This window comes from Bison bison, unplaced genomic scaffold, assembly GCF_000754665.1.
Source record: "Bison bison bison isolate TAMUID 2011002044 unplaced genomic scaffold, Bison_UMD1.0 scf7180017864209, whole genome shotgun sequence".
Lineage (NCBI taxonomy): Eukaryota > Metazoa > Chordata > Mammalia > Artiodactyla > Bovidae > Bison > Bison bison.
This window is the reverse complement of record NW_011494781.1, coordinates 1,455,895-1,480,358: the sequence shown is the minus strand read 5'-3', so window position 1 is coordinate 1,480,358 and position 24,464 is coordinate 1,455,895. Positions and strand designations below refer to the sequence as shown.

Genomic DNA, 24,464 nt, shown 5'->3' with positions numbered 1-24,464 from the left:
CGCCCTATGGCCCCTAACGTCCTGGTTCCGCCCTTCCACGGTCACTCCCTTCTCGTTAGGAGCTCCCCGCCCCCACGCCACGCCAATCATCACTTCTTTCCTGGGACGACCTCGCAACAGGCCTCTGATTGGCTAATCTTGTGCAAACGCCACAGAAAGGCGGTGACGATAGGCTAGGAGCCGGTTGCAACCCCCCCTCGCAGGATGCGCGGAAGGTGATTGGTCGACACCGTTACCCAATCAGCGGCGGGCTGTCGGATTCAAACCTGGCTCTTTCGGCTTACGGTCGGTTGGTCTCAGTCGAGTCGTTGCCTTCACCTGACCCGGACGTTCCCTCACCTGCGCCCTGTCTTCGCGCCGCTTCGCTCTAGTCAGCTGCTGCCCACCGCCCACCTGCAGGATGGCCCATAAGCAGATCTACTACTCGGACAAGTACTTCGATGAACACTACGAATACCGGTGAGCAGGCTGGACAGCCTACCTCGGCCGCGGCCTCGGGCGAGCCTGAGCTGGAACTCCGGTCAGGGGAGAGAACCTGGGACCCAGAGTCGGGGTCGAAGAGCTTGGGGCTGGGGTTAGGGTTGGGATCCGGAGTTCAGGTCGGGGGCCAGCCGGGAGTCGCTGTTGTGTTGGGGTCGGGCCGCCGGGGTGGGAGCGCGCGCCTCTCCTCGTCTGGCGGGCCGGCCCGGCCGCCTTCCGCTCTTTGTTCCTGTCTGTGAGGGGGACGAAGCTGGAGCGCAGAAGGGGCCGCTTCTGGTGCAGAGTTGCCGCCCTAAAGGAAAGGGACCGAGGGCCTAAAGGGGCCCGGCGTGGCTGAAGCCTGGCGCGGAGAGTCGACGCCTGCATAAAAGCCCAGCTGTTCCTAAAAATTTCGGCCTACATGGCATTCAGGCAAACGCCCCTCACCCCAGTCACAGCGGGCGAGGGGCGGTCGGAAGGGCGATTTTGGTCAGGTAACGTCGCCAGAGAAACTCTTTTGAAGTTGATGGCACTAAAAATTAGTTTGTGGGGGAATCCCCCCCAAAACGAGCTTGCTTGGGATTTGAATGTGTAGTGTGGGTATGGCGACTTTGAGCGGGTGCTGGTGCGTGGTAACCTTGGGTTAATATTGAAGGGGCTTCCATTTGAGACTAAATTGAGAACTCGAAAGACTTTGGGGCATTTTTTTTTTCTGTTAATTTATATCGGCCAAATTTTTTGCTTTGAGGCTTTTTTTTTTTGTTTTTTGTTTTTGGCTTCTGCATCATTATGTGCTGGAACTAGAGCGTAGTTCCTAAATGTGTTAGATAAGCAAATTGGATTGTGGGAGGAAAGGAACTCTTAACACTTAATGGCCTTAACGCTTACCGGAGACTTAACTAGGGTGTGGCTTCAAACACTAGCTCCGCCCAGTCCTCCAGGGTGGTGACTAGGACGCTGCATCCTGGGAAACTGCTAACATGTAGGCGGGGCCAAACAGTGACCTTCTTTTCTGTCTGCTATCCTTTTAGATTTCCAAGAAAGCTATTTGAGTTAGAAAGCGTACATTCAGTAACAGCGGGTCGGTCTCCTTTTTTTCCTCTCTCCCTAATGTCTGGTAAATCTGTATTCTCTGGAGAAAAATTGATGATTTCTCTGGGCAGCCTTGCAGATTAGTAATACCTAATTGCATTGGAAAAGTCTGTTTGAAGTCAGTTGTCTTATTTTTATATACTACACAGTTCTAATCCTGTAATGTGTTGATAATAATGTTCAATTATGTGATGCTGACCAAGAATTCAGCTGGGGATATGCAGTAATGGACAGAATATAACTACAATCTTACTAAAATCTGGATTAATATTTAATCCAGTATTAATTAAAGCTGTTGTTTCTTGACCAAGCCACTTTAAACTTTTATGAAACAGGGCAGTAATCTTCAGAGAAGGAAATTTAATTGTATCCTGCAATGTTATCTTAGTAGCTCCTTTGTTGTTTGTACAGTTATTGCCTTCTTTACCTCGACACCCTCCATGAAAAGCACTTGGTACTGACAGTTAACTTTGGGGAACAATTCTCCTTATATGTAGTTAGAAAGTGTGAAAGTGTTAGTTGTTCAGTCCGTGTCCGACTCTTTGTGACCCCATGGACTGTAGGCCACCAGGCTCCTCTGTTCATGGGATTCTCCAGGCAAGAATACTGGAGTGGCTGCCATTCCTTTCTGGAGGGGATCTTCCTGACCCAAAGATCAAACCTGGGTCTTCCATGTTGCAGGTAGATTCTTTACCTTCTGAGCCACCAGGGAAGCCCAATATATACCCATGCAGGGGGAAAACAAATACATGTAGATTCTCCATCTGATTGAAGCTACTTACAGATTTTTCCCTTGTCATCAAATCTTGATGATGGTTAGACTATTTCTATGGTTTATGGTTAAGGTAGGGATGTGACTTCCACTTAAACATAAAATATTGCTGTATTTTGTAGGGTATACATAAGATGTGTACAAAAGCACTGTACATTTCTCTTGAGACTAATCAACAATTAGGTAGAAGATAGAAATCAGGTAACAGGTTATTTGCAGCTCTTACAATCAGGGACCATTCTCAATTTATGATTACTTCTGTGGTCTTAGTGGAGAAGGAAATGGCAACCCACTCCAGTACTTTTGCCTGGAAAATCCCATGGATGGAGGAATCTGGTAGGCTACAGTCCATGGGGTCACGAAGAGTCGGACACGACTTCACTTTCACTTTTCGCTTTCATGCATTGGAGAAGGAAATGGCAACCCAACCACTCCAGTGTTCTTGCCTGGAGAATTCCAGGGACCCGGGGAGCCTGGTGGGCTGCAGTCTATGGGGTCATACAGAGTTGGACACAACTGAAGCGACTTAGCAGCAGCAGCAGCTATGGTCTTAGATGACTTCTCTTACTCCCTGATCACATCAATCTGCTTTGTAACCAACAGGAAGGCGAAAAATGAAAATGGGCATGCTCTTTTCTTTTTAGGATGCTTTCCATAAGGTGCATATTTTCTGCTTTTATCCTATTGGTCGATTTAGTCATGTGATCAGAGGTAGCTGCAGGGGAGGCTGGGGTGTTTTGGATAACCATGTGTCCCACTTAGTTTTTGAGGTTCTATTCCTGAAGAAGATTGAGACAATTAGCAAGCAGTCTCTACTAGGGAAAAGTGTTAATCGTAAATAAAATGCTTTGTACTTTTGGAGTACATATTCTAATTTCTAATTTGAACACAGGCCATCAAAAATAAGAATTAAAGGTGGTCGAACTACTTAAGTAGTTCTTAAGATTGATGCCAGTGATAATGTAACAGGGTTGCTTTTTTAAGTGTCCTAAAGATGGATGTGTAAAGCAACCATAATTGTAGGAAAGGCATATCCACATAGAGTAATAATATTTGGCTATATTTTTTTTAACAGACATGTCATGTTACCCAGAGAACTTTCCAAACAAGTACCAAAAACCCATCTGATGTCTGAAGAGGAGTGGAGGAGACTTGGTGTCCAACAGAGTCTAGGCTGGGTTCATTACATGATTCATGAACCAGGTAAGTTTTTAGAGAAGCATTAATTGACTGAAAATAAATAGTGGTTGTTGAAAATCTGTTAGTAATACTTGATGTTTCAATGATATCCCTAAGTAAGTGATATCCTAAGTAAGTGATAAGCTTGACTATTTTTGAATGACTTCCTAGAGAGGGTTCTAATTTTATAGTAAACAACAGTTTACATAGTGAAAAGAATGCATTCTTGTATCTGCAAAAATAACCTATGAAGTAAAAAAAGAAACAAACAGGTTATTCTATTTTAAAATCTGTGTCATTGCTAGTAGTATCTTGAAGTATTTTGCCGTAAATATATTTAGAATTCTGGTGTCTATTTGAAAACTAAGAACTTAATTTAGGGTTGTGTGTCTAGGAGTTCTATGTATAGAAACTGATGCAATTTGAAGTGAACAGTTTTCTAGATTATTGGTAAACTATTAGTAAGCTAGACTAAGAAACTCCATGGTGTTTGGGGGTTATCAATAAATCTAAAAGGATTTATTGCTTTGAATAAAATTTGAAGGCATAGAAGCTGAATTAAGTGTGATGGTTTAGTCACTCAGTCATGCCTGATTCTTTGCGACCCCATGAACTGTAGTGTGCCAGGCTCCTCTGTTCATGGGATTTCCCAGGCAAGAATACTGGAGTGGGTTGCCATTTCCTTCTCCAGGGAATCTTCCTGACCCAGGTCAGGAATCGAACCCAGATCTCCTGTATTGCAGGTGGATCTTTACCAACTGAGCCATAACTTAATGATATGAATTAGATAAAGCTAAAGCTATCTTGATTTATACTTTTAAAGAAAAGCATCAGCAGCAAAAACTCAAACTTGTAACTATCTTGGGATCGGAGCATGTAATTATATTAAAAAGGTCTTTCTCCAGATAATACAAAGCAACTGAGGACCTTACCTGTAGGTTCCTACTCAGTCCTCCACCTACTGAAACAGAATCTACCAGGAGGGCCCCTGGGACCTACGGTTTTTTAATGAGGTGTTAACTGTTTTCCCCACAACAGATAACCTTTTTCTTTACTTTTCATTGGAATTGAGATTCTAAAGATAGAAACCCTTCTCAAATGACTTCTTTACTTTCCTTTTCTCCAGAGTGTGTAAAATTAACTGGGGGGAAATTCTCATTGTTAATGTTGATTTCTTGTTTATTGTTGATAGTAACTTAAAAGCAAAATTTCAGATACCTTAATAAATAACATCAGTTGACTGTGGATTTACTTTATTTTGGTTCAATTGAGAATTCTTATAATTTTTTGTTGAAGGAATGAAAATTAACCATATTAATATAAAATATTTTGTTTCCACAGAACCACACATCCTTCTCTTTAGACGGCCTCTTCCAAAAGATCAACAAAAATGAAGCTTATCTGGGGATCATCAATTAAATCTTTCTCAAATTTAATGTATATGTGTATATAAGGTAGTATTCAGTGAATACTTGAAAAATGTACAAATTGTTCATCCATACCTGTGCATGAGCTGTATTCTTCACAGCAACAGAGCTCAGTTAAATGCAACTGCAAGTAGGTTACTGTAAGGTGTTTTAAGATAAAAATTTCTTCTAGTCAGTTTTTCTTTTAATATAAGTGCCTGTTTGACATTATCTGTTACTTTTGTTAAATAAAGTTTGTACGTTGCATTTATTACTCTTTGAAGTTACTGAGGTTTGTTTTCTTAAGGTTAACTTGGGACTGTTGAGGATGTTGGATGATTTCAGTTTTATAGTCCTGAGGAAATAAATTCACTTCAAAGAAATAAAATGTTAAGTGGGTTTAAACCTATCAGCTTGGTTGTGATTCCGGGTACCATTTAAATTCACTTATGAAGATACTAAGAACTAGGGATAAGTTTGATAGAGCCAAGGTAGATTTTATAGCTCTGTTGTTTAGTTCCTAGAGAATTGTCTTAGAATCTCCAAGTGAACAAAAAGAAACCCAACTTAATACTCTGGGTTACTTCACTAATTTATGTAATTACTGCCTTGGGAGAAACCACTTAACCCCATTTCTCTTCTCCATGTGCCAAAGGGGGATCATAGCATTTTTAAAACTTCTAACATGGTGTGCATTTTGTGTCCAATTCTTTTAACTGCTAAGGAAATATTTCAGTTAATCCAAACACAGGCTTTTTATCATCATTGCTAATGCTGAAGAAACCTTTTAGCTAAGCTGCCAATAAGCATAAGACCCCCAGTATGCTGGTCCTCTGTACACACCTCTCTTTGAAAAGGGTAGTGCTTTCACATAATAAGCACGATAAATATTTAGGGCAGTGTGGTGATGGGCAAGAGCCTAGAACTTACTCCCATCCCCATGGGTCCACTGGCTCCAGGTTCAGGGTTGGGCCAACAGAAAAACTTCAGAATTGTTAAGTAAACTTGATTGTATTTAGCACAGACCAGCATACTGCATAATGCTCAATCTCCAGCACTGCTTACTGTCAGATCCCAAGCCTCATTCCACTCTGGAGGTTTGACCTGTGAGAGGCGCACAGAACACCAGGAGATGAGCTGGAATTGCCTGCATTTACTGCTTGAAATACCTGGTAGTCACTCAACAGAAAGTGAAAGTGAAGTCGTGTCAGATTCTTTGCGACCCCGTGGACTGTAGCCCGCCAGGCTCCTCTGTCCATGGGATTCTCCAGGCAAGACTACCGGAGTGGGTTGCCATTTCCTTCTCCAGGGGATCTTCCCAACTCAGGGATTGAACCCGGGTTTCCTGCTTTGCAGGCAGACGCTTTATCCTCTGAGCCACCAGAGAACCTACAATTAGCCTCCAGTTTAGGATGTTCAACCTAATTAACCTCTACTGGTCAAACAGCTTCCACTTTTCACCAAGTAAGCAAAAGTTCTAGAATCTGCGCTCCCCCTCCCTCACTCCGTTTCCCAGGCACCGCCCTCTACTTCCCATTCTACCTACCACCACCTGCCCTAGGATTGCTTACTTCCACCCTGCTTGTCCATCTCTTCCTCACCCAGCACATTTCCTAGTGGTCAACAGCCCTTTGTTGAACTGAGCAGTTTTGAAATTCTTTTTCGTGGTTACTTCCAAACTGCTCTGCTGCTGCTAAATCGCTTCAGTCGTGTCCGACTCTGTGCGACCCCATAGACTGCAGCCCACTAGGCTCCCCGGTCCCTGGGATTCTCCAGGCAAGAACACTGGAGTGGGTTGCCATTTCCTTCTCCAATGCATGAAAGTTTAAAGTGAAAGTGAAGTCGCTCAGTCGTGTCCGACTCTTAGCGACCCCATGGACTGCAGCCTGCCAGGGTCCTCCGCCCATGGGATTTTCCAGGCAAGAGTACTGGAGTGGGTTGCCATTGCCTTCTCCAAACTGCTCTAGGCTCCTGGAAATGTAAGATGCCAAATCTTGACTTTCTCCCTTTGTAGGTCCACAAGGTATGCGGTTTCCTTAAGGCCCCCAACTCCCCACAGACCCTTCTCTAGCTCCAGGTGCCCGCCACCCCGTGCACCGACCCCTCGTGCGGGCCTGGCTAACCACATCCCGCGGTTTGTCCGCTATCTTTGCGGATACAGCCTCAAGTTAACTCCAAACTACACGCGCGAGGATGCAGCTTCAAGTACTCACCATGCAGGTACCTCGCGCAGGCGCAGAATTGCCGCCCCGCGCACTTCCGACCGGAAGTAAGGCGGGCCGAGGCGCGTTTTTGTGACGCATTTCCTGGCGTCCTCTCCGAAGGTGGAAAGGCGGGGAGGAGGACTGTGGCCCTTCGGTCCCGCCAGCCGACGGGGCGGCTATTGCCTCCCCGGCCGGACCTCTTCCCAGCCGCCCGCCATGGCATCGGAGGGGCGGCGGGAGCCCGCGGCCGAGGTGAGGATGGCGGCCCTGGGCCTCCCAGAGTGCTGGCCTTGCGCGGATGGGGTGGGAAGTGGATTAGCGTGGGCCGGAGGCTGGTTGGGGACAGGGCGGGGGGGTGTCGGGCCGGGCGGCCGCGACCCCTAGCCCCGGGCGCGTCCACACGGCCCGCGGTTAAACGAAATGAGGAAGGATTCCGTCAACGGGAAACTGCCACTAGTCCCGAGGCTGCGGAGGAGCTGCGCGACCGTGTATCCTTACCGCATTCGTGAGCAGGAACCACTTGTTTAAAGCTTGTGAATACGTTTTCTGAAGCGGAAGTCTCTGCTCGACTAGCTAAGAGTAACCTCTAGCAGGAGCCCTGACTATCGCAAAAACCGGCTTTCACAAGAATGAAAAAACATGATTATAAGTTGCTAGTGAAAGTATATTTCTCAATACAGATCTAAAAACGGAAAGAAAAATCCAACCAACATTTTATATTCATATTTCAAGGGCTTGTGGCGATACAAAGATTTTCTGGCAAAACTTGCTTTGGTTTTTAATAAGACAGCCTTTATTGGTTCGCTGAGTGAAAAGCAGCTGTTCTAAGTTCCTTGAGAAATTTGATAGAACCAATAAAGTCTAAGGAGCATGTGCGTTTTGAGTGCTACAGTTAAGTTTGATAGTTTGTTATCCTTTAACTCAGTCGAGAGGTAAACTACTGTATTCTACCTTAAAGATAAGGAAACGTCACTTGTAGTTCTAACTCTGCAGTCTGGGTTGACTTTTATTCCCACTTTAAATGGTTGTCCTTATTTTCTATTTTTAATATTTGATAGACTGGCTTTTCTAGTGAAAAAGGGTTTGGGAAGAAATTGCTAACAAATTCTTGTATTTGCTGGGCAGATATATTTGAACTGCAGCACTGGGATTAGCATTTCTGGGGCTTTGAGATGGGAGGGACTCTTTGTTGTTTTTTTCCCCACTTGGTTGATCTTAGAAAGTTTGTAACCATAACCCTCTTTTTCTCCTCAGGGCATCAAGTTGTCAGCAGATGTCAAACCATTTGTCCCCAAATTTGCTGGGCTCAATGTGGGATGGTCAGAGTCTTCAGAAGCGCGGGTTTTCCCCAGCTGTGCAGCCACCCCATACTATCCATGTGTCCAAGAACTAGCAGTGCCTGAGTAGGTATTCTTCCCAAAGTCTTGCCTTAACATGGGGACCTTATTGCTTGACTTTAATGGTAATTAGACTGGAAATATTCTGCAGCTATCACGTTAACGTTTTCAGAGCAACTGGAGAAGATGCTCCTCATCCAAGAAGGAAATGTACAGCACAACTTAACTGTGTAGCACACGAAAAACTGAAGATTCAGCTCTCCTTTTTTTTCCTCCATATTCATTTGGTTATTTGGGGCAGAGAAAATATGGAGACTGCGTTGCATTTATTAATGGGGAATGCAAGTCTGTTGTGCCTACAGTTTAAAACTGTATCATGTATTTATGGGTGATGAAATGGCAGGAACAAGTGGGTGAGAGCAAACGGGGCAAAGAAAAGCCCAAATAAATAAATAAACATGCTCCTCAGTTTTAGGGTGTAACATTGAAAAACGCTGCTCAGTGATGGAGGTGGGCTAGCAACCAGGGCTGCCTCTCTGTGCAGATAAAGTGTTTGGAAATTGCTGAGGTTTGCTTTTAACTGTTTTGCTTTATAACTGTCCTGTGGAGATGGATCCTACAAATTTTTGGTTATAAATTCTTACAGATTTGAGCTGAAAGAAGGCTTATTTTGTCCTTTAAATGTTGTTTTTCCTCCCCGGGATTTATTCTGTAGGTAGTTACAAAATGGTTTCCATTTATTAGCTGAAGGTAGAAAAATAAGTGTTAAGTCTTTCACATGATTGTGTGGATTATTTGTAGATTTATTTTTAAGGCATGAATCACCTTTATGCTTATGTGAAAATCCTTATCTTTATGTTTTGTTGTTTTGGGTCAGACTTGTTACCTTTTCCCCCCATACTTGCATGGTGTACCTGAAAATAGTTTATACTTCATATAAATTCTAGAGCTGTGTTCACAAAAATAAAAGTTGGAATAAATAAGAAAATCATTGGATTGTCTGGTATGTTTAGGAAATAAGAAAAGTTATATTTTTTGACTAAAATTGAAGTCCTGACAGAATATGCTTGAAAGTGTTTGGTAGGAATGCCAAGTTTTCCATTGTAATTTCTTCCTTTGTAATAGGAAGGTTGACATGGGTCTCAGTTAAGTCATTTCCTACCTTGAGTGGGCTCACATGATAAAATACAAGCTGTATCTCAGTCTGTGATAAAAACTCTTAAGCCATGTGCTGGGTAAAATTCTAGTGACCTAAAATAAAGGTGGAAAACAGTCATACAGCTAAAGCAGCATTCTAGCTGTAACACGTTGAGACTAATCAGAGGCTTAAGGATGCTCGATGCTGAATTTTAAAATTACGCTTTTTTAACCCCTTATTCCCTTATAGCTTTTTTTTTTTTTTTTTTTATATTTATAACCACTGAAAAGGTTGACTGACCATATTCCTGCCTGACAAGAAAACGATTTAAGGACAATGGAGTCATGAAACCAAAGAGCAAGCTTAGAAAGAATGAGAGCCTTTAAAGTGGGGATGAAGTGGTGAGACTTTACACAGTGAAGAAGTGATTATCTAGTTAATTCTAATATAAGTTAAGAGTTGTTTTGCTATAATCAGATTTTGTTTAAATGGAGATCTCTTGCTGCCTTGAAAAAAGGACTGAAATTTTCTATAACAAACATGTCCTCTTTTCTACTTCTTCCGCTATAGCAACCTAGTTCTCTGTGTCCTTAAAGGAAGGAGTGACCTTTTGCTGAATGTCCACCTCTAGTACTTCTAGCAGTGCATGCCAAAGGACTTATCTATTCATTTGGAGTTCATTAGCTAAAGGCTACTGTATGGAAAAGCACTAGTTCCTAAGTGGGGGAAGGCCTGTCTCACGAACTATGGTGGAGATGAAAGAAAACACACTATCAGTCTCCTTCAAGTTTATGTTATAGGCAGGACAAATATCATTAGAAGTATCCTAGTATGTAGAATGGCCATGTTTGGGAAGTACTGAGTATTTACTGGTATAATGGACAAATAAAGGTTATGCAAACAAAGTAAGTTCTCTGTTGCCAGTCATCCTCCCCAGAAAATGATTTTGTTGATTGTCATAGTATGTGCTTTGTGACAAATCCTGTGTAACACAGGTGTGAGGAAGTGTGTGTTTTGTTTGGGAATTACTGAATACATTGATTTCATGCTTGCCAAAATCCATGAGTTTGGCAGGGAGATGTAGTGTTATTTCTACACAAGAAGAACTGAGGCTATAAATGTTTGTCCCAAATTTCTCAAGGAGATAGCACCAGGATCAGAATTAGCATTCAGTCCTTCTGACCTGAGTTCAGCTGCTCTTGCTCTTGGTATCTTGTAGTATAATGTGAAAATTACAGTGCCAGTGGTTGCTTTTAGGTTAAAACTCTCATTTGTGAGAACTGGGGCTTCCCTGGCTCAGTGGTAAAGGATCTGCCTGTAATTCAGGAGACCTGGGTTCAATCCTTGGGTCAAGAAGATCCCGTGGAGAAGGGAATGGCAACTCACTCCAGTATTCTTGCCTGGAAAATCCCATGGACAGAGGAGCATGGTGGGCCCCATGGAGTCTCAAGAGTCGGACACGATTGAGCATCTAAGCATGCACATACGCTATGTGAATTAGTGGTTCTCCACAGTGTGGCTCATGTCAAGTTGGTGGGTGGAGGAGTGACTGGATTCCTGACAGGTCAGAGGGGAGTGGATGCAAGATATTTGGGAGACAGTAGAGAAGTAAGGTCCCATTGTTGAGGGGAGCCACTAGTCCACTGGCCTACATGGTACAGCTGAAAAGTTAGGTTTGTTGGATAGGAAATAGAGAACTTTGGGAGTATTTTGGGTGGGATCATGATAATCACACCTGGTTTCTGGCTCAGCTTTTAAGGAAACGGGCTTGAAGGTTTTGATTGGGGTGGTGGTGGTGGTTTAGTTGCTGAGTCATGTCCAACTCTTGCGACCCCATGAACTGTGGCCTGCCAGGCTCCTTTCTCCATGGGATTCTCCAGGCAAGAACACTGGAGTGGGTTGCCATTCCCTTCTCTACTAAACAGGGCTTAATGGCATCGACCTCACTGGGCTGTGAAGGGGCTCAAGGGAGACGAAGACTCCTAAAGTTCTCAACACAAGGCTTGGTACCCAGGAAGTTTTCCACACACAGTAAGTTCACTGTGAGCAATGATCAGGAACACTCCTGGGGGCCTGCAGTATTCCGGTTGAGTTAGGCACTGGAAATAGAGAACAAAATACAGGGAGACTTTTCTGCAGTAGAAAAGTGTTCTTACGGGTTTTGGTGGGAAAGATCCTAGCTAGTTCCAGTTGAAAAGATTGGGGATCGTTTGTGAGAGCATAAGTTGGCAGTGGGGCTGGTTTGGGGATCGTATGTTTTGGATCTATGTGTGCTGGGTGGGCGAAAATGACCTGTAAATTGGAGATAGAGGCTTAGAGGTGATAAAAGTGCTGGAAGGCGAGTATGTTGAAGTGAAGTCCTGAGCAAAAGGAGAGGTTTTGGCTCAGAGTGAGTCTGACAGGTGAAATGGGGAGAGTGTGGTGGGAACCATGCCACGGAGGAACCTTTGGAAGATGAGTGAGAGCAAGGAGAGGGCAGAGGTTGTCAAGTCCAGGCTAGTGGAGCTTTTCAGGTGGTGTGATAGAAGTAGATACCATGTAGTAGAGGTTAATGAGATTGACAGGAAGGAGGTCGTGGGAGACTTGGCAGCTGTCAGTGTGTTACAGGTCTAGCCTGTTTATAGTGACTCCTTTCCTTCATTGCAGACTCTTACTTGTAGCAGAGTAGAAATACAAATTCTACTAGTTGGTGCCTATGCTTGTATCTCCTGACATTCGAACAATTGGAAGATCATATGGGGTGTCTTATCCTTAGCTTGGGAGAAGGCAATGGCACCCCACTCCAGTACTCTTGCCTGGAAAATCCCATGGACGGAGGAGCCTGGAAAGCTGCAGTCCATGGGTTCGCTGAAGGTCGGACACAACTGAGCTGCTTCACTTTCACTTTTCACTTTCATGCATTGGAAAAGGAAATGGCAACCCACTCCAGTGTTCTTGCCTAGAGAATCCCAGGGACGGGGGAGCCTGGTGGGCTGCCGTCTATGGGGTTGCACAGAGTCGGACACGACTGAAGTGACTTAGCAGCATCCTTAGCTTTGACTCTTCCTGCCTTTCAGTGGACCCTACACTTCAGGATTTCACTGATTTGCTACAAATAATTCAAAGCCCTTGAAAGTCATGGAAACACCCGCTGGTGCTTATTTGTGGGAATGAGAATACTGTGATTTGTATTAAGTCAGTTGCTTAGCATTTATCATTGTATCAACCTTTGTTGCAAAATGGTTGAAACCTCTGGCCTTATACTAAATTTGCCACACAAAAAAATCAGTGTTAAATTATAGTTCACTCCAGCCTTGCGACTTGAGCAAGTTGAGGCAGTGGCAGTGTTCACAGACAGTTCCATCTTATTAGCAGGACATGTAGTTCCTGGACCACGTTGTGCAGTGTTCCCAGCCCCCTGAGTCAGTAGAGCACAGGATATGGCAGTGGGCTTGGAACAGGAAAGGGGCTGGGCAGGCTGTCTTCGGGTGCCCAGAGGCCTCGGAGCAGGCCCCTGGAGGTTGTCAGGGTGGAATTTGGATGGGCAGTGGGGGCTCTATAAAAGCTCCCTCTGCCAAGAGAGTGGTCTGGATGGCTTAAATTTTGGTCAGGGTTGCTGGAGTGAGGCATTTCCGAATATTTTGACAGCATGAGAGTGGAAAGCTGCTAGAGCATCCTTGGGCTTTTCTAATATTCCTTGTAATAGGGTCCTGTTATGGAGGTTTCAGCTGCGTAATGAAAAAAATGGAACTAGTCAGCATCTTTGTTTGCAGGTTAAGAAGTGCTCAGAGGTTTTATTTGGTTTTTAATTAGAGGTATTTCAGTGCTAGAATGAATGACCTCAAAAATAGTATGTTTAAATTTTGTTTATTATAAAATATTAAGCTTCTTGGTTTATGGTATGAAATCTGCAACTAAAATTTACCCTTTTTATTTAGACAGAAACTCTATACCGATGATATGGCTTTTGGAGCTTCAGCTTTTCCATCTCAGTATTTCTCTGCTGAGATCCCTCTTCATCCATATGCCTACTCTCCCTACACCCTTCAGTCACCACAAAATGTTTGCCCAGTGCCCAGCTCCCCATATGATGACAACCAACCCAGTTGTTTTGGAGGTTTTCAAAGACTGAAGCCACGAAGTGAGCACACGTGCCCTCTCTCACAAGACACAAAAGCTGTGTTTAAGGTCTGTAAATGTCTTGGTGTTGTTGGCCACTTTAGCATTTAAAACATAAAGAACAGGCCAGTTCTTGCATGTTATTTAAGGTATTTAAAATTTCATATGGTTTAACCTTTTTAAAAAATGATTGAGTTGTAATTATGAATTTGTGGATTCAAGCCTTTATTTTATAGTGATTGTGTTCTTAAAAATGTTATTTTTTAATGTTTCCTGCAGAAGAAAACCTATGATGAACAGAAGTTTGACAGTAAGAAAACTGATGGACCTGTATCATCAGATTTAAAATCAGTCAAAGATTCACCTCGTGTGTCCATTCATGCTGAGAATAGTTTGAAATCAGGTAAAAATAACATGCTCTGTATATTATATTATTCTACCCTGTCTACTCCCAGAAACATTTCTGTTCTTTAAACTGTTTTTGTGGGCTTATTCATCATGAAAAACTGAGGCAATCAAGTTTCCTGTGGGATCCTGGAGTTTATCCAAAGATGGTATTACACTGTCTTATGCAAGAACTTCTGTAAAATCACATAGCAAGTAGGTGACAATCAACCACCTCAAAATACTTGTTTAATAGTGAATTACAGCCATATCCTTGTACTGTATTTGATCATGTTGATCCCTAAAATAGCTTCTCTGGTTTTCTATTGGAACACTTTTCAGTAGGGGAGAGAGTTGACTACAATTTAAATCCCATCCTGAACAATACCAAACCCAGGGCAGGATGGTTATTCAAAGGACATGTCTGTTCTGGGCTTAAGAACTGCTGTTCCAGTCTCTGGTTGAAAGTTAGTGATTATACATGATACCTTGGTTTTTTTTTCCTGTAAATTATTTACTATTGCACCTTGATCACAGCCATCATCTATTTATGTAATAACTTAAAACCTCTGTAATAGTGTACTTACTGGAAATGGTTTGTCATTTATTTATATGTGTAATTTACTGTTATTTGATACATAACATTTTCTCTTTGTGTTGATGTCATTTATAAATCCTCTGGTATATGGTAATGTGAAAGAAGAGTTGAACAGTTAACTGGAATAACTCTAGCCTTATAATTAAACAATTTTTAAAATGCTGGGGCTTTATGGAATTGTAACCTATGGCATCATTCATTTGCATTTGAAGGAGAAAGGTGGGAGAGGTTATAAGTTTAATTCTATTAATACTTGTTTTCCTCTAGTTCGTTCCAGCAAACTAAAATATGGAAAATTTATTATTTAAAGGAAATTCGCAAGAGTCCCCTTAATCTCACAAAACTCTAAAGTGTGTTTTGAGAATAATTGAAATGCCCAGCTGCACAATCAGGTTAAGGTAACTATTTCATCCAGTTGAGAATTACTCCTAAGATTTGCAGCATGTTGCTTTTTTCTGCTTGGTGACCCCCATGGTCATTTATGTTTTCCACTGTTTCAGAGGTTAACAACGCTACCAAAAATCAGGCTGTTTGGACAATAATGTGTTGTTGCATCAGTAGCAATAGACTTTCTACACTGCAACTGAAGTGTGAATACAGGTCATCAAACAACCTCTGAATTTTTACCCTTACTTTTAATTTTGTAAATGCAGATGGTTATTATAAACGAACAGACAGGAAATCCAGAATCATTGAAAAGAGTGGATCTGCCTCCAAACCTGAGTTTGGATTTACCAGGTTGGATTTTCCTGAACTGCAGAGTCCAGAAAACAGTGAGATACCAAAGATACAAAAGCAGCCCGAGTGGGGGCCTTTACGCTCCACCTCTACTGACATTTCTCTTCTCAGAGAAATGGGGACACCCTCTGCAGTATTATCAGAGGTGAGTGCAGCCTCCTGCTCTTTGTTCCCCTTTCTTCTTTTCTCCTCAGTGATGGACAGTTACGCAGGGACATCACCTGAAACACTGCATACACTTCACATCGTGGGGTGGCAGGGGCCTCCTAAGTGCACTTAGGTGACTCTCTGTGTTGTTGGAGCTGTTTATGGCCAGGCTGTAACACCTGGTGTTGCTCTTTCCAGAGAATCACTTAGCAAGTGTCTTCATCTCTGGTGGCTAGAAAGCATTGCCATGCCTCAGGAGGGGAAGATTCTGTCGTTGGTTCAACTGAATTCCATAGCCCATTGTGAAAATGTTGTTTCTACCATTGTATTATGATAACACTTTGCAGTACAGAGAAACGAATTTTTTTTTAATTAAATAGTAATGTTAGAACTGTACAGTGTAACTTCTAATTTTCCCAGGCAGTTTTATCTGCACCTCTGTCCTGTCAATGATACAGAAAATCTCACTGCAGTAAGTGTTAAATTGCACTGTATTCAGTATTTGATCTCAAGTTTTAGTCCATCAAATTGAAGCATTTTACTGTCACACAGATTTTGAGATTTCCAGGAAAAAATTTTGTTGGATTCTAGTTGCTAAAATGGCTTTTGACAAATTGAGGCCCATCCCTGTGTAGAGGCAAGGAGAAAGAAGAAACAATGAGGAAAACAGAGCTTCCCAGTTCGTATACCTTTTGAATGGAGAAAGAATTTACATTTCCTGTCCTAGTGCTTCTTTTGGGTGCCTGGATACTGAAGCCTCTGAAGACTTGGTGGTAGTGGCTTATATAATGTGCTGAAAATAAGTCATCCCCAACATGTTGACCCTTAGGCTGTCCCACCTGGTGTTTTCCTTTTACATGGTGGCGATAAGTAAGGCTGATTGACTGATACAGAAAAATCACAGTTTCATGTAGCAGTTGTGTGACTGTGTTTTGGGCCCTGGCTGGGTGTATGGAATAGCTGAGTAGTTGAGGAGCTCCATGCCTTCGTCGTGGGTGGTCAGTGGATAATTCCAAGCCTGTGAGCTCTCACGAAAGTACAGGGTACATAGGGTCCAGGGTGGCTGGGGCATGACTGACGCTTAGGTCACGCTCACTTGCTGTGTGTACTCCGCATGTGGACGAGTAGGACACCTCATGCTGTGTGGGGAGGTTTACACACTCAGTGCCTTATGTATTCACACTCTTGAATTATATGTGGAGTTGTTTTGTTTTGTTTTTCCTCAACTTTGCCATAAAAAGAAACTTTTTTTCCTTCATGGTGTTAGTAACATGACACCAGAAAAATATTAAGAAAAAACAAACTGTCTAAAGTTGTACAGCCAAGAGCAAACCATGTTTGGCACTTAGTCTTTTTTTAATGTTACATTGTTGGAATTGAGGGGCATTCCCTTCAATTAAGAATACATATGTACAAGTTTGTGTTTGAATTTTTTAAAACCTTTATGGTAATCTTCCCATGTCATTAAATAGTTTTTGGACATATAACTTACATTGAATCTTTGATATTAATACATGTAATTTACTTAATCATTCTTGAATAGGTAAGCCATTTCTAGTGTTTGATTGACTTTGGTGAGCATAAAAGTTAAGTTTACTCAAAGAACAGGCTGCATTTTAATCATTTATTTTCTCATTTGATGGATTTTTTACTTGATTACTAAACATGTTTATATACTGTGTCTATCTGGAATCCCTTAGAGAACACAGCAGCCTACAGATGGGGCCAGAAGAGAATGTTTCTCAGAGTGTAGCCACTTGCACAGAGCTATGCTGATGCCACATCACCTCCTCCAGAACTAGCCCAGTGTTTTGGAAGCTGAGAAAAGTGCCAATAGAAAGGGGAATGGCATCTTTCTCTTTGCCTAACTCCATACCTCCCCATGCCTTTGGAGTTTCCAGAAATGCTTCATTTGAAAGTAAAAATTTACTTCCCGAGTGGCCTTTGTCTTGCATTTATTTGAGGCAACGTGCTGAAATTATCGAGATCCTATTTAGAGGTGGGGCCTCAGGCCCCCAGCAGATTGAAGCAAATAGCTCCACACTCCCTCGAAGGGGCAAGCGCTCTAGGTGACACCTCCTGCAAGATTTGTATGGGGTGTCAGGCAGTGATTTGGAATTTGCAGGTTAGCAAGTGATACCTGCCGACTCAGGAACCCATGCTTGCTCTCTGGAGGGAAGTGGTGTGTCCTTGCCTGGGGAAGTCCTGGGGCAAGAGGGCCCAGGGCTATGTAGGCATTTCCAGGCTCTTAGTGAGCTCTGCTGTGGGGCCAGGAATCAGCAGATGTCCCTTGGAGGATTTTACTGTATTTTTGTTTTTAATGAAAATGGTGGCTTTCTGCCCTAGTTATGGAGCATGTTCTTTCCATGGTTCTGAAGCAGCTCTTTGAGGTTGCCAGGTTTCTACTAGGTAGAGGAGTGGCACAAGGCGTATTCAGCAGTCAGCAGTTTTAGCTGCTGCACAATTGTTGTTTTTTTTTTGACTAAGCTTAGATGAAATGGTAAAATGGGTGAATTTTTGAAGCATATGAACTTCACAATTGATTTTAAAGCCACTTAGTTTATCATTTTCCTTTCACCTTGGGTGCTGCTGGTCACTTTGAGGTCTCTCTTAATAATACTGTCTTGTCCCCAAGTGTCATTCGGTTCCTCTTGTTCCATGCATGATGGAGCCTTCTGTCTATAAAAGAAAGTACACATTAGAAGACTTGTATTTGTTTTTGTGGACATTTTCAGGGATTTTTTTTTGAGCTTTGGTGTGGGGGTGTGATGAAAACAGCTTTTCCTTTCACAGCAGGCACTTTGGCTTTTAAGAATCTTTGCTGACTTGGAAATTATTAAGTTAACGTGATACTGTGTGTGGTGTGATCCCATTATTGAGATCCATTTAAAATGATACACAGATGTTTATCTCCGAAGCGACGAAACGCTAAGATGCTAGTAGCTAAGCTATAGATGGGTGGTTTTTCCTCTGGGGAATGAGATTTGGCAAAAGAAAGTAATTTAACTTTGCACGTTATGTACTTACATGTTTGGAATTTTTAATTAGCCTATATTTTGCAGATTTTAAGAATGGTGAAGGAGGCTATATGTTTTTAAAATAATGATTATTTTTAGTTTGAACTAGTAAGAACACAACTGGTTTGCTTTTTAGGGTGAAATAGTGGTGAAAAATAATAATCGGACTGAGTCTGTAACCGATAATGCTGTTACCAGTCCCTCTTCATGTACGAGAGGTAAGAGTGGCTACCAAATACTATTTTAGAAAAATCAGTTGTCTATTCTCTTAGTTTATTTTCAGGCTAGTGCTGTTGAAATGTTTCTGTTTTAAGGCCTTCTTTGAGGAAAGGAGTTGATGGGTTGTTGATAAACTGGCATCGTTGTTAGAAGATTGAAGTGAAGTGGGTAAGATCCCACTTCCTTGCCCAAGGAATGTAAACTACATACCAGTAAGGTGTTCTCAGTGAAATGTTCGTCAGGCTGAGAGAGACATTTTATGAGCTCAGGAATGACCACTTTCTTAAGCATTTCATATACCAGTAGTTCTCACAGTTTTTGGTCTCAGGACCCCTTAATACCCTTTGAACCCCCGAAGAGTGTCTGTTTATTTGGATAATTGTCAATGTTTGTAATATCTGAGGGTTAAAACTGAGAAATACTAAAATACTTACTAATTTACTTAAAAGTAACAATAAACTTATTACAGGTTAACATAGCACATTTTAATTTAAAAAGGTAGCCATTTCCCAAAGTTAAAGTCAGGAGAGGAGAGCAGCCTTTACATTTTAGCAACTCTTAACACCCAGCTCAGGAGATCTGCTTTGGCATTCAGCTGTTTCACTGTTCTCTGTCATACTGTCCTAAACCCCACTGTACTATACCTCTCTGAGCAAGAGAGTAGGGAAGGCAGATGACACAGTCCTGTTATCAGGAAAACAGTTTTGGCTGTGGATCCCTGAAAGTGTCCTGGGAGTCTCAGAACTTTGAGAACTGCTGGTCTGTCCTAGCCTGGTGCAGAAGTGAGATTTCAGAATGAGTTCAGTAGATTCTGCTTTTGAAATTTTTGTGGGTAATTTGTCCTAACAGAAGATCTTTTTACACAATTATTCTTGATTTATGCACAGCTGTATTTCCTATGGTGTTAGCATGTTTGGTACATATGTGATTCAATACAAGATCCTCACTTCAACAGCTGCTGTGAAGATGTGTAGCTGTATGGTGACAAGAGCAGTTTCTCCACTGTGGGGTGGCCACAGGCTGCTGACGTGACCTGCCTGTGTCCTGATGGATGTCCTTTTGTTTTGTCTGTGTATAGAGTTTCATGGGCACCTAAGGAGTAGTGTTGCTGTACTTATGCCTGTGTTCTAAAAAGAAATAAATTACCAGTTACTTTGGTAGCTGAAGTCTAGTGATCTTTGACTTCTGATGTTTAAAAGTACACATCAAGGTTAGTAGGGCCACAGTCTGATCTTCAGCTCATTATTTCTGTGTGTTTGCCGTGTGGATGTATTGTGGATTATTATTTTTTAATGGAAACTATTATTTGTTTACTGCCCGCACCCCCAGGTTAAAAAGAGCAGATCCTAGGATAGTCAGTCCCCCTTTCAAGTTAATTCACCCTGCATGTTCCAAGAAGAAAAGCAAATTTAATGGAAACTGTAGTTTGCTAGAGTGTTCTGAACAGTACCTTAGTTAACTATGCTCTTGAGTACTTCATGTAATGCATGCTTGGAATTTCTAAGGAATTTCCTTTTTACTGTTGGGATTGTTCAACAATTTTGGTTATCTTTGAGCAGAATTATCTTGGACACCAATGGGTTATGTTGTTCGGCAGACATTATCTACAGAACTGTCACCAGCCCCTAAAAATGTTACTTCCATGATAAACCTAAAGATGGTTGCTTCACCAGCAGATCCTAAAAATGATAGTATGTCATCTTCTGAAGTTTTATCTTTGGAGCCTTCCTACAAAGAGAAACACGTTGTCCATCTTACTGAAAAGGTATGCGTCACACTTTGTTCATGTTGCTCTCCTGTGCCACTGGATAGTCTTTCTCAAAGCCTCACTGAAGGCGTTTCATTCGGTACTGTAGGCACTAATCTGAGTTGGTTGTACTTGAGGTCTTATTGTTTTTTCAAGAGGGATACAAGTATTTGACGGGCACAAGTGCTCCCTTTCAAAAATGAGTGAGGATGTGTGTTTTAGACCTGTGGTCTTAAAATGTCAGTGACTATTTTGAATTCTTTAAAAGAGAGATGCTGGAAGAAACTTATGCTCTGGTATTTAAAATACTGCAGTCTTTTGTCTGTTGAAGTTACATTGCTACAAGTACTGATAGCAAAATAATTGTATGCCCCATTTTGCTATTATCTAGTATGCTAATTGATTCTTGGTTACTTGCAGCCTACTTACTGTAAGATAGCATTTCAGAATTCAGTTTTTCCTTTCAGTTCAAATAATTTTAAGCTGTTATTTTTCAATCTCTAGATTTGTTTCTTGAAGAGCGTTTTGTAGGGGAGGCTAGATTTTGTTCTTGATTTTCTTTCTATACTGATACATTATTTTAGATTGAAATATGGGGTAGTATTTGTTTTGTACTGGTTTCCTATCATTTTGAGTATTGGGATACTTTTCAGTATCCAGAGTGTCTTAGACCACCCCACACAAAAAAGAATTGTGTGTTTATACTTGGTTGATTCAGGGAATCTGCGCTGGTGACAATTAATGGTGAAATTAGACCGATGTGCCTGTTCCCTGCAGCTTCATGCCCATACTTCAGGAACACAGGAGGTGGTGGTGAGACCCCCTCCAAGTAGACACAGACTGGCCAGCTCCAAGGCCCCATTGACTTCTGGGCACAGGTTACACAACAGGCCACCATGTTACCATCTAAACCAGCTTTTAACACTCTAAGAGTTAACAGATTTTGTTTTATTTTCCTAGCATCTTAAAAAAATTTTTTTTAATTTCTTTTTTTAAATTTTTTAAATTATGAAATTATGGTAACACATTTACAAGAGACTAGGAAAATACAGAACAAAGTTACATATAGTTCCCACTATAGATTACAATTGTTTAAGTAGATAAGATTTTTAGTTGAAGTTTCAGTATCAAACTTTCAGAAATTAATGGAATGAATGTACAGAGAAGTAAGAGACTATGCTAGACCTAAATAAAAATGATTTTTTAATTAAAGGTGTAAGAGAAGTTTATTGTTAAGAAGTTCCAAAATAAAGATTAGAAAATGAAGATCTCTGGTAATCTTATAACCCAGATCACTTTGCATTGTGGTCATAATGTTTTGGTTGTTTTTTCCCCTTCCCTCTAAAACTTTTCTGTGTTGTGAGTTTTTATTACTGAAAAAGCACATGTAATATTACTAAAATCTAATTATGGAAAAGGTCCTTGTCCTATAGCCCTTTGGTCCTCACCCCTCCAAGAGCCTTTATTAACAGCCTGCTGTCGGTTCCACCTTTTGTTGTGTTGTGCTCAGTCTCTCAGTCACGTCTGATTCTTCACGACCCCACAGACTGTAGCCCACGGTGCTCCTCTGTCCATGGGATTTTCCCAACAAGATTACTGGAGTGGGTAGCCATTTCCTCCTCTGGGGAATCTTCCTAATCCGGGGATTGAACCTACATCTCCTGCAATGCATGCAGATTCTTTACTGCTGAGTCACCTGGGCAACCGTCTGTTCCACCTTAGGGCTCCTGAAAACATAAATACATAAAGAAGTTTATTTGGTATAATTTTTTTTTCATTTTTAAGAACAGAAATGGGATAATTTTATACGTATTACATATGAAAGTTGCCTTTTTCACTTAACAGGCTACCATGGATGGCCCCTCTGGGTTAGTAGATAAATATTCTTTTTAATAGCCATTGAGACTTTTTACCTCTGAAGGGTGAGGTCTCATTGGGGCAAAGCAGGGTCTCAGACATTAAAAATGTTTCATCTTCTTAGAGCCGCCATGCTATTGGAGAGAGACTAGCCGTCTGCAGACCAAGACAGAGTTTGTCAGATGGGATTATTGCTCCAAAGAGGATGGAGAGTGAGAGGTGAGGTAGAGGTGGGATGACTCTTGAGCTAAAATGAGGAAGTAAATGGTAGTCTGGATCCAGCTATGTGAGTGTTAAGTGCAAAGGGCCTGAAGCTAAAGCGTACTTGACCTGACTGAGGAAAGGCCAGGGGGCTGAGTGGAGAGTGAAGGTGGTGAGGTCAAATTCTGCAGGTCTGGGATGAGCCCAGATAGAGTCTGATTCGCAGGCTGCATCGGTGATCCTGAGGTACAGTCAGGTTTAGGAGCCATTGGGCTGTCGTGATGGAAGTGGCGCACCTGGACTTAGGAAAGGACTTCAGGTGGACATCAGTGGGGTCATTACCATGGCCTCCTCAAGCTGCAAACTTGGGTCCAGATCCACCTGTTTCAATGCAGTTGGATGTGGCATCTGCTTTAATGGATTTTTTCCTTCAGAATCATTCTACCAAATGCTGGCTCTTTGGAAAATAGGGAGTAAGTCTGAGTAAAGTCGCCATGTGGTTGTATAACTTGGTATCTTAATTTTATTCTGATGCATGGAATTAAAATGTTTACTGAATGCGCTAAAAACCATAATTTTTGCTTTTTTGTTTGTTTGTTCTTGTTTTGTTGTTGTTAGTCCAAAGCATCACGAGGTGGCAATCCTGAGCAAAATGAAGCCTCAAGAAAGAATAAGAAAAAGAAAGAAAAGTCTAAATCAAAATATGAAGTCCTGACAGTTCAAGAGCCACCAAGGATTGAAGTACATTTATATTTATTACTCACATTGTATGATATAATAAATGGGTCTTCCTTAATAGAAATACAGGTTCATACTGGTTGCCCAAGTAAAAAAAGTCTCTAACATTTTTAAAAATAATTGTTTTCCTAGTGCTAAAAAAAATAGATATCACCCACTTTCTTCACTCCTTCAATCTGGTGTCTCAAGCACAGTGCCCATCTCATAGCAGGCACTCAGTAAATATCTGAAATGAGTGAATGAATGGTCTAGAGACAAAACTGCTTGTATTGAAATTTAGTGGTGTATATGCCATACTACTAATATATACCATACCCCTCAGTGTCTTCTGACCTGTTTTTCCTTTGCTTTGGCATGCTTTGCTTCTGCAGGGCCTCCTTTTCTATCTAGATGTCTTGCTATAACGTGCTCTACTATAGAGAGAAACTTACAGTACCATAAATCTGTTGTGGGCCCTGGTCAAGAAGAGAATATCACGAGCTTCCAAAAGTGTGCTTTAAATTGTCATCCTGTGATACTCCAAGAATGTCCTTGTTCTCCAAGGAGCCATCCTGGATTCTGATTATGTTTCTCCTGGGTCAGGAATTACCAGACTCAGCAGCCTGGTGCTGACAGGAAGGGTCTTAGCAGTGCTCTCCAGGCCACCAACTTAGGGTCAAGCCCAAGGTGTTCCCATAAACTTGAGGGGCTCCCAGGGCTTTTGAAACATTTCCTTGAGAATAATGGGATTGCCTGTTTGAAAACCTGCGACTGCATTAGAGCATTATTGTTTGGGCCAACAAATAATTCATGTTTCCGTCCCTCATTTTTCACATAATTTCTCCAGGGTGCCTAAAATATTGACAAAAGTACGTAAAACATTTTTAAATGATTTAAATATTGTTTAGAGACTTGTTTATTTTTTCTAGCCTAGGATCAGCACACAGGACAGGATGCTTAAATCTCCTGTGTCCAAGTTGATGGTTTCCCCAAAGAAAACAGTTGAAGGATGGTGCTTGAATACTCTTGTGTCAGGATGGTTAGAGGCAGTTCGTAGACTGCTTGGTGAACCCATCCTTGAGGCCCTGCACTCTTTGGGGGCAGGGGCATTCAAACTGCAGTCTTTAAGTTTGTTCTAAAAGTGAAATAAATTA

General features: G+C 41.8%; 2 protein-coding genes across 5 annotated transcripts in view; both read left to right on the top strand.

Moving 5' to 3' along the window:
- Positions 1-235: 235 nt before the first annotated feature.
- On the top strand, positions 236-5,185 carry CKS2 (CDC28 protein kinase regulatory subunit 2). The gene is made up of 3 exons (XM_010844801.1): positions 236-459; positions 3,399-3,526; positions 4,844-5,185. Exons 1-3 carry the CDS (start codon positions 401-403, stop codon positions 4,894-4,896), a joined length of 240 nt encoding a protein of 79 aa, XP_010843103.1. The 5' UTR covers positions 236-400; the 3' UTR covers positions 4,897-5,185.
- A 2,037-nt stretch (positions 5,186-7,222) lies between these two features.
- The window catches only part of SECISBP2 (SECIS binding protein 2), a 34,937-nt gene continuing 17,695 nt past the window's right edge, over positions 7,223-24,464 (top strand). The window contains exons 1-8 of one of the 4 annotated variants that reach the window (XM_010844796.1): positions 7,223-7,364; positions 8,367-8,515; positions 13,505-13,754; positions 13,965-14,088; positions 15,321-15,550; positions 18,706-18,787; positions 20,348-20,553; positions 23,212-23,334. In XM_010844796.1, the coding sequence (XP_010843098.1) occupies positions 7,329-7,364; positions 8,367-8,515; positions 13,505-13,754; positions 13,965-14,088; positions 15,321-15,550; positions 18,706-18,787; positions 20,348-20,553; positions 23,212-23,334 (1,200 nt within the window). In that variant the 5' untranslated portion in view covers positions 7,223-7,328. Of the gene's footprint in view, positions 7,365-8,366; positions 8,520-13,504; positions 13,755-13,964; positions 14,089-15,320; positions 15,551-18,705; positions 18,788-20,347; positions 20,554-23,211; positions 23,335-24,464 lie in introns of those variants that run through there. The other 3 variants (XM_010844797.1, XM_010844798.1, XM_010844799.1) reach the window with 3 other exon arrangements.

Bases quoted from the DNA above. Each gene is read 5' to 3' on its own strand.
- CKS2 (XM_010844801.1), top strand. From the start codon at position 401: ATGGCCCATAAGCAGATCTACTACTCGGACAAGTACTTCGATGAACAC. The intron at 460-3,398 runs GTGAGCAGGCTG...TTTTTTTAACAG, and splicing joins GATGAACACTACGAATACCG to ACATGTCATGTTACCCAGAG. The intron at 3,527-4,843 runs GTAAGTTTTTAG...TTGTTTCCACAG, and splicing joins TTACATGATTCATGAACCAG to AACCACACATCCTTCTCTTT.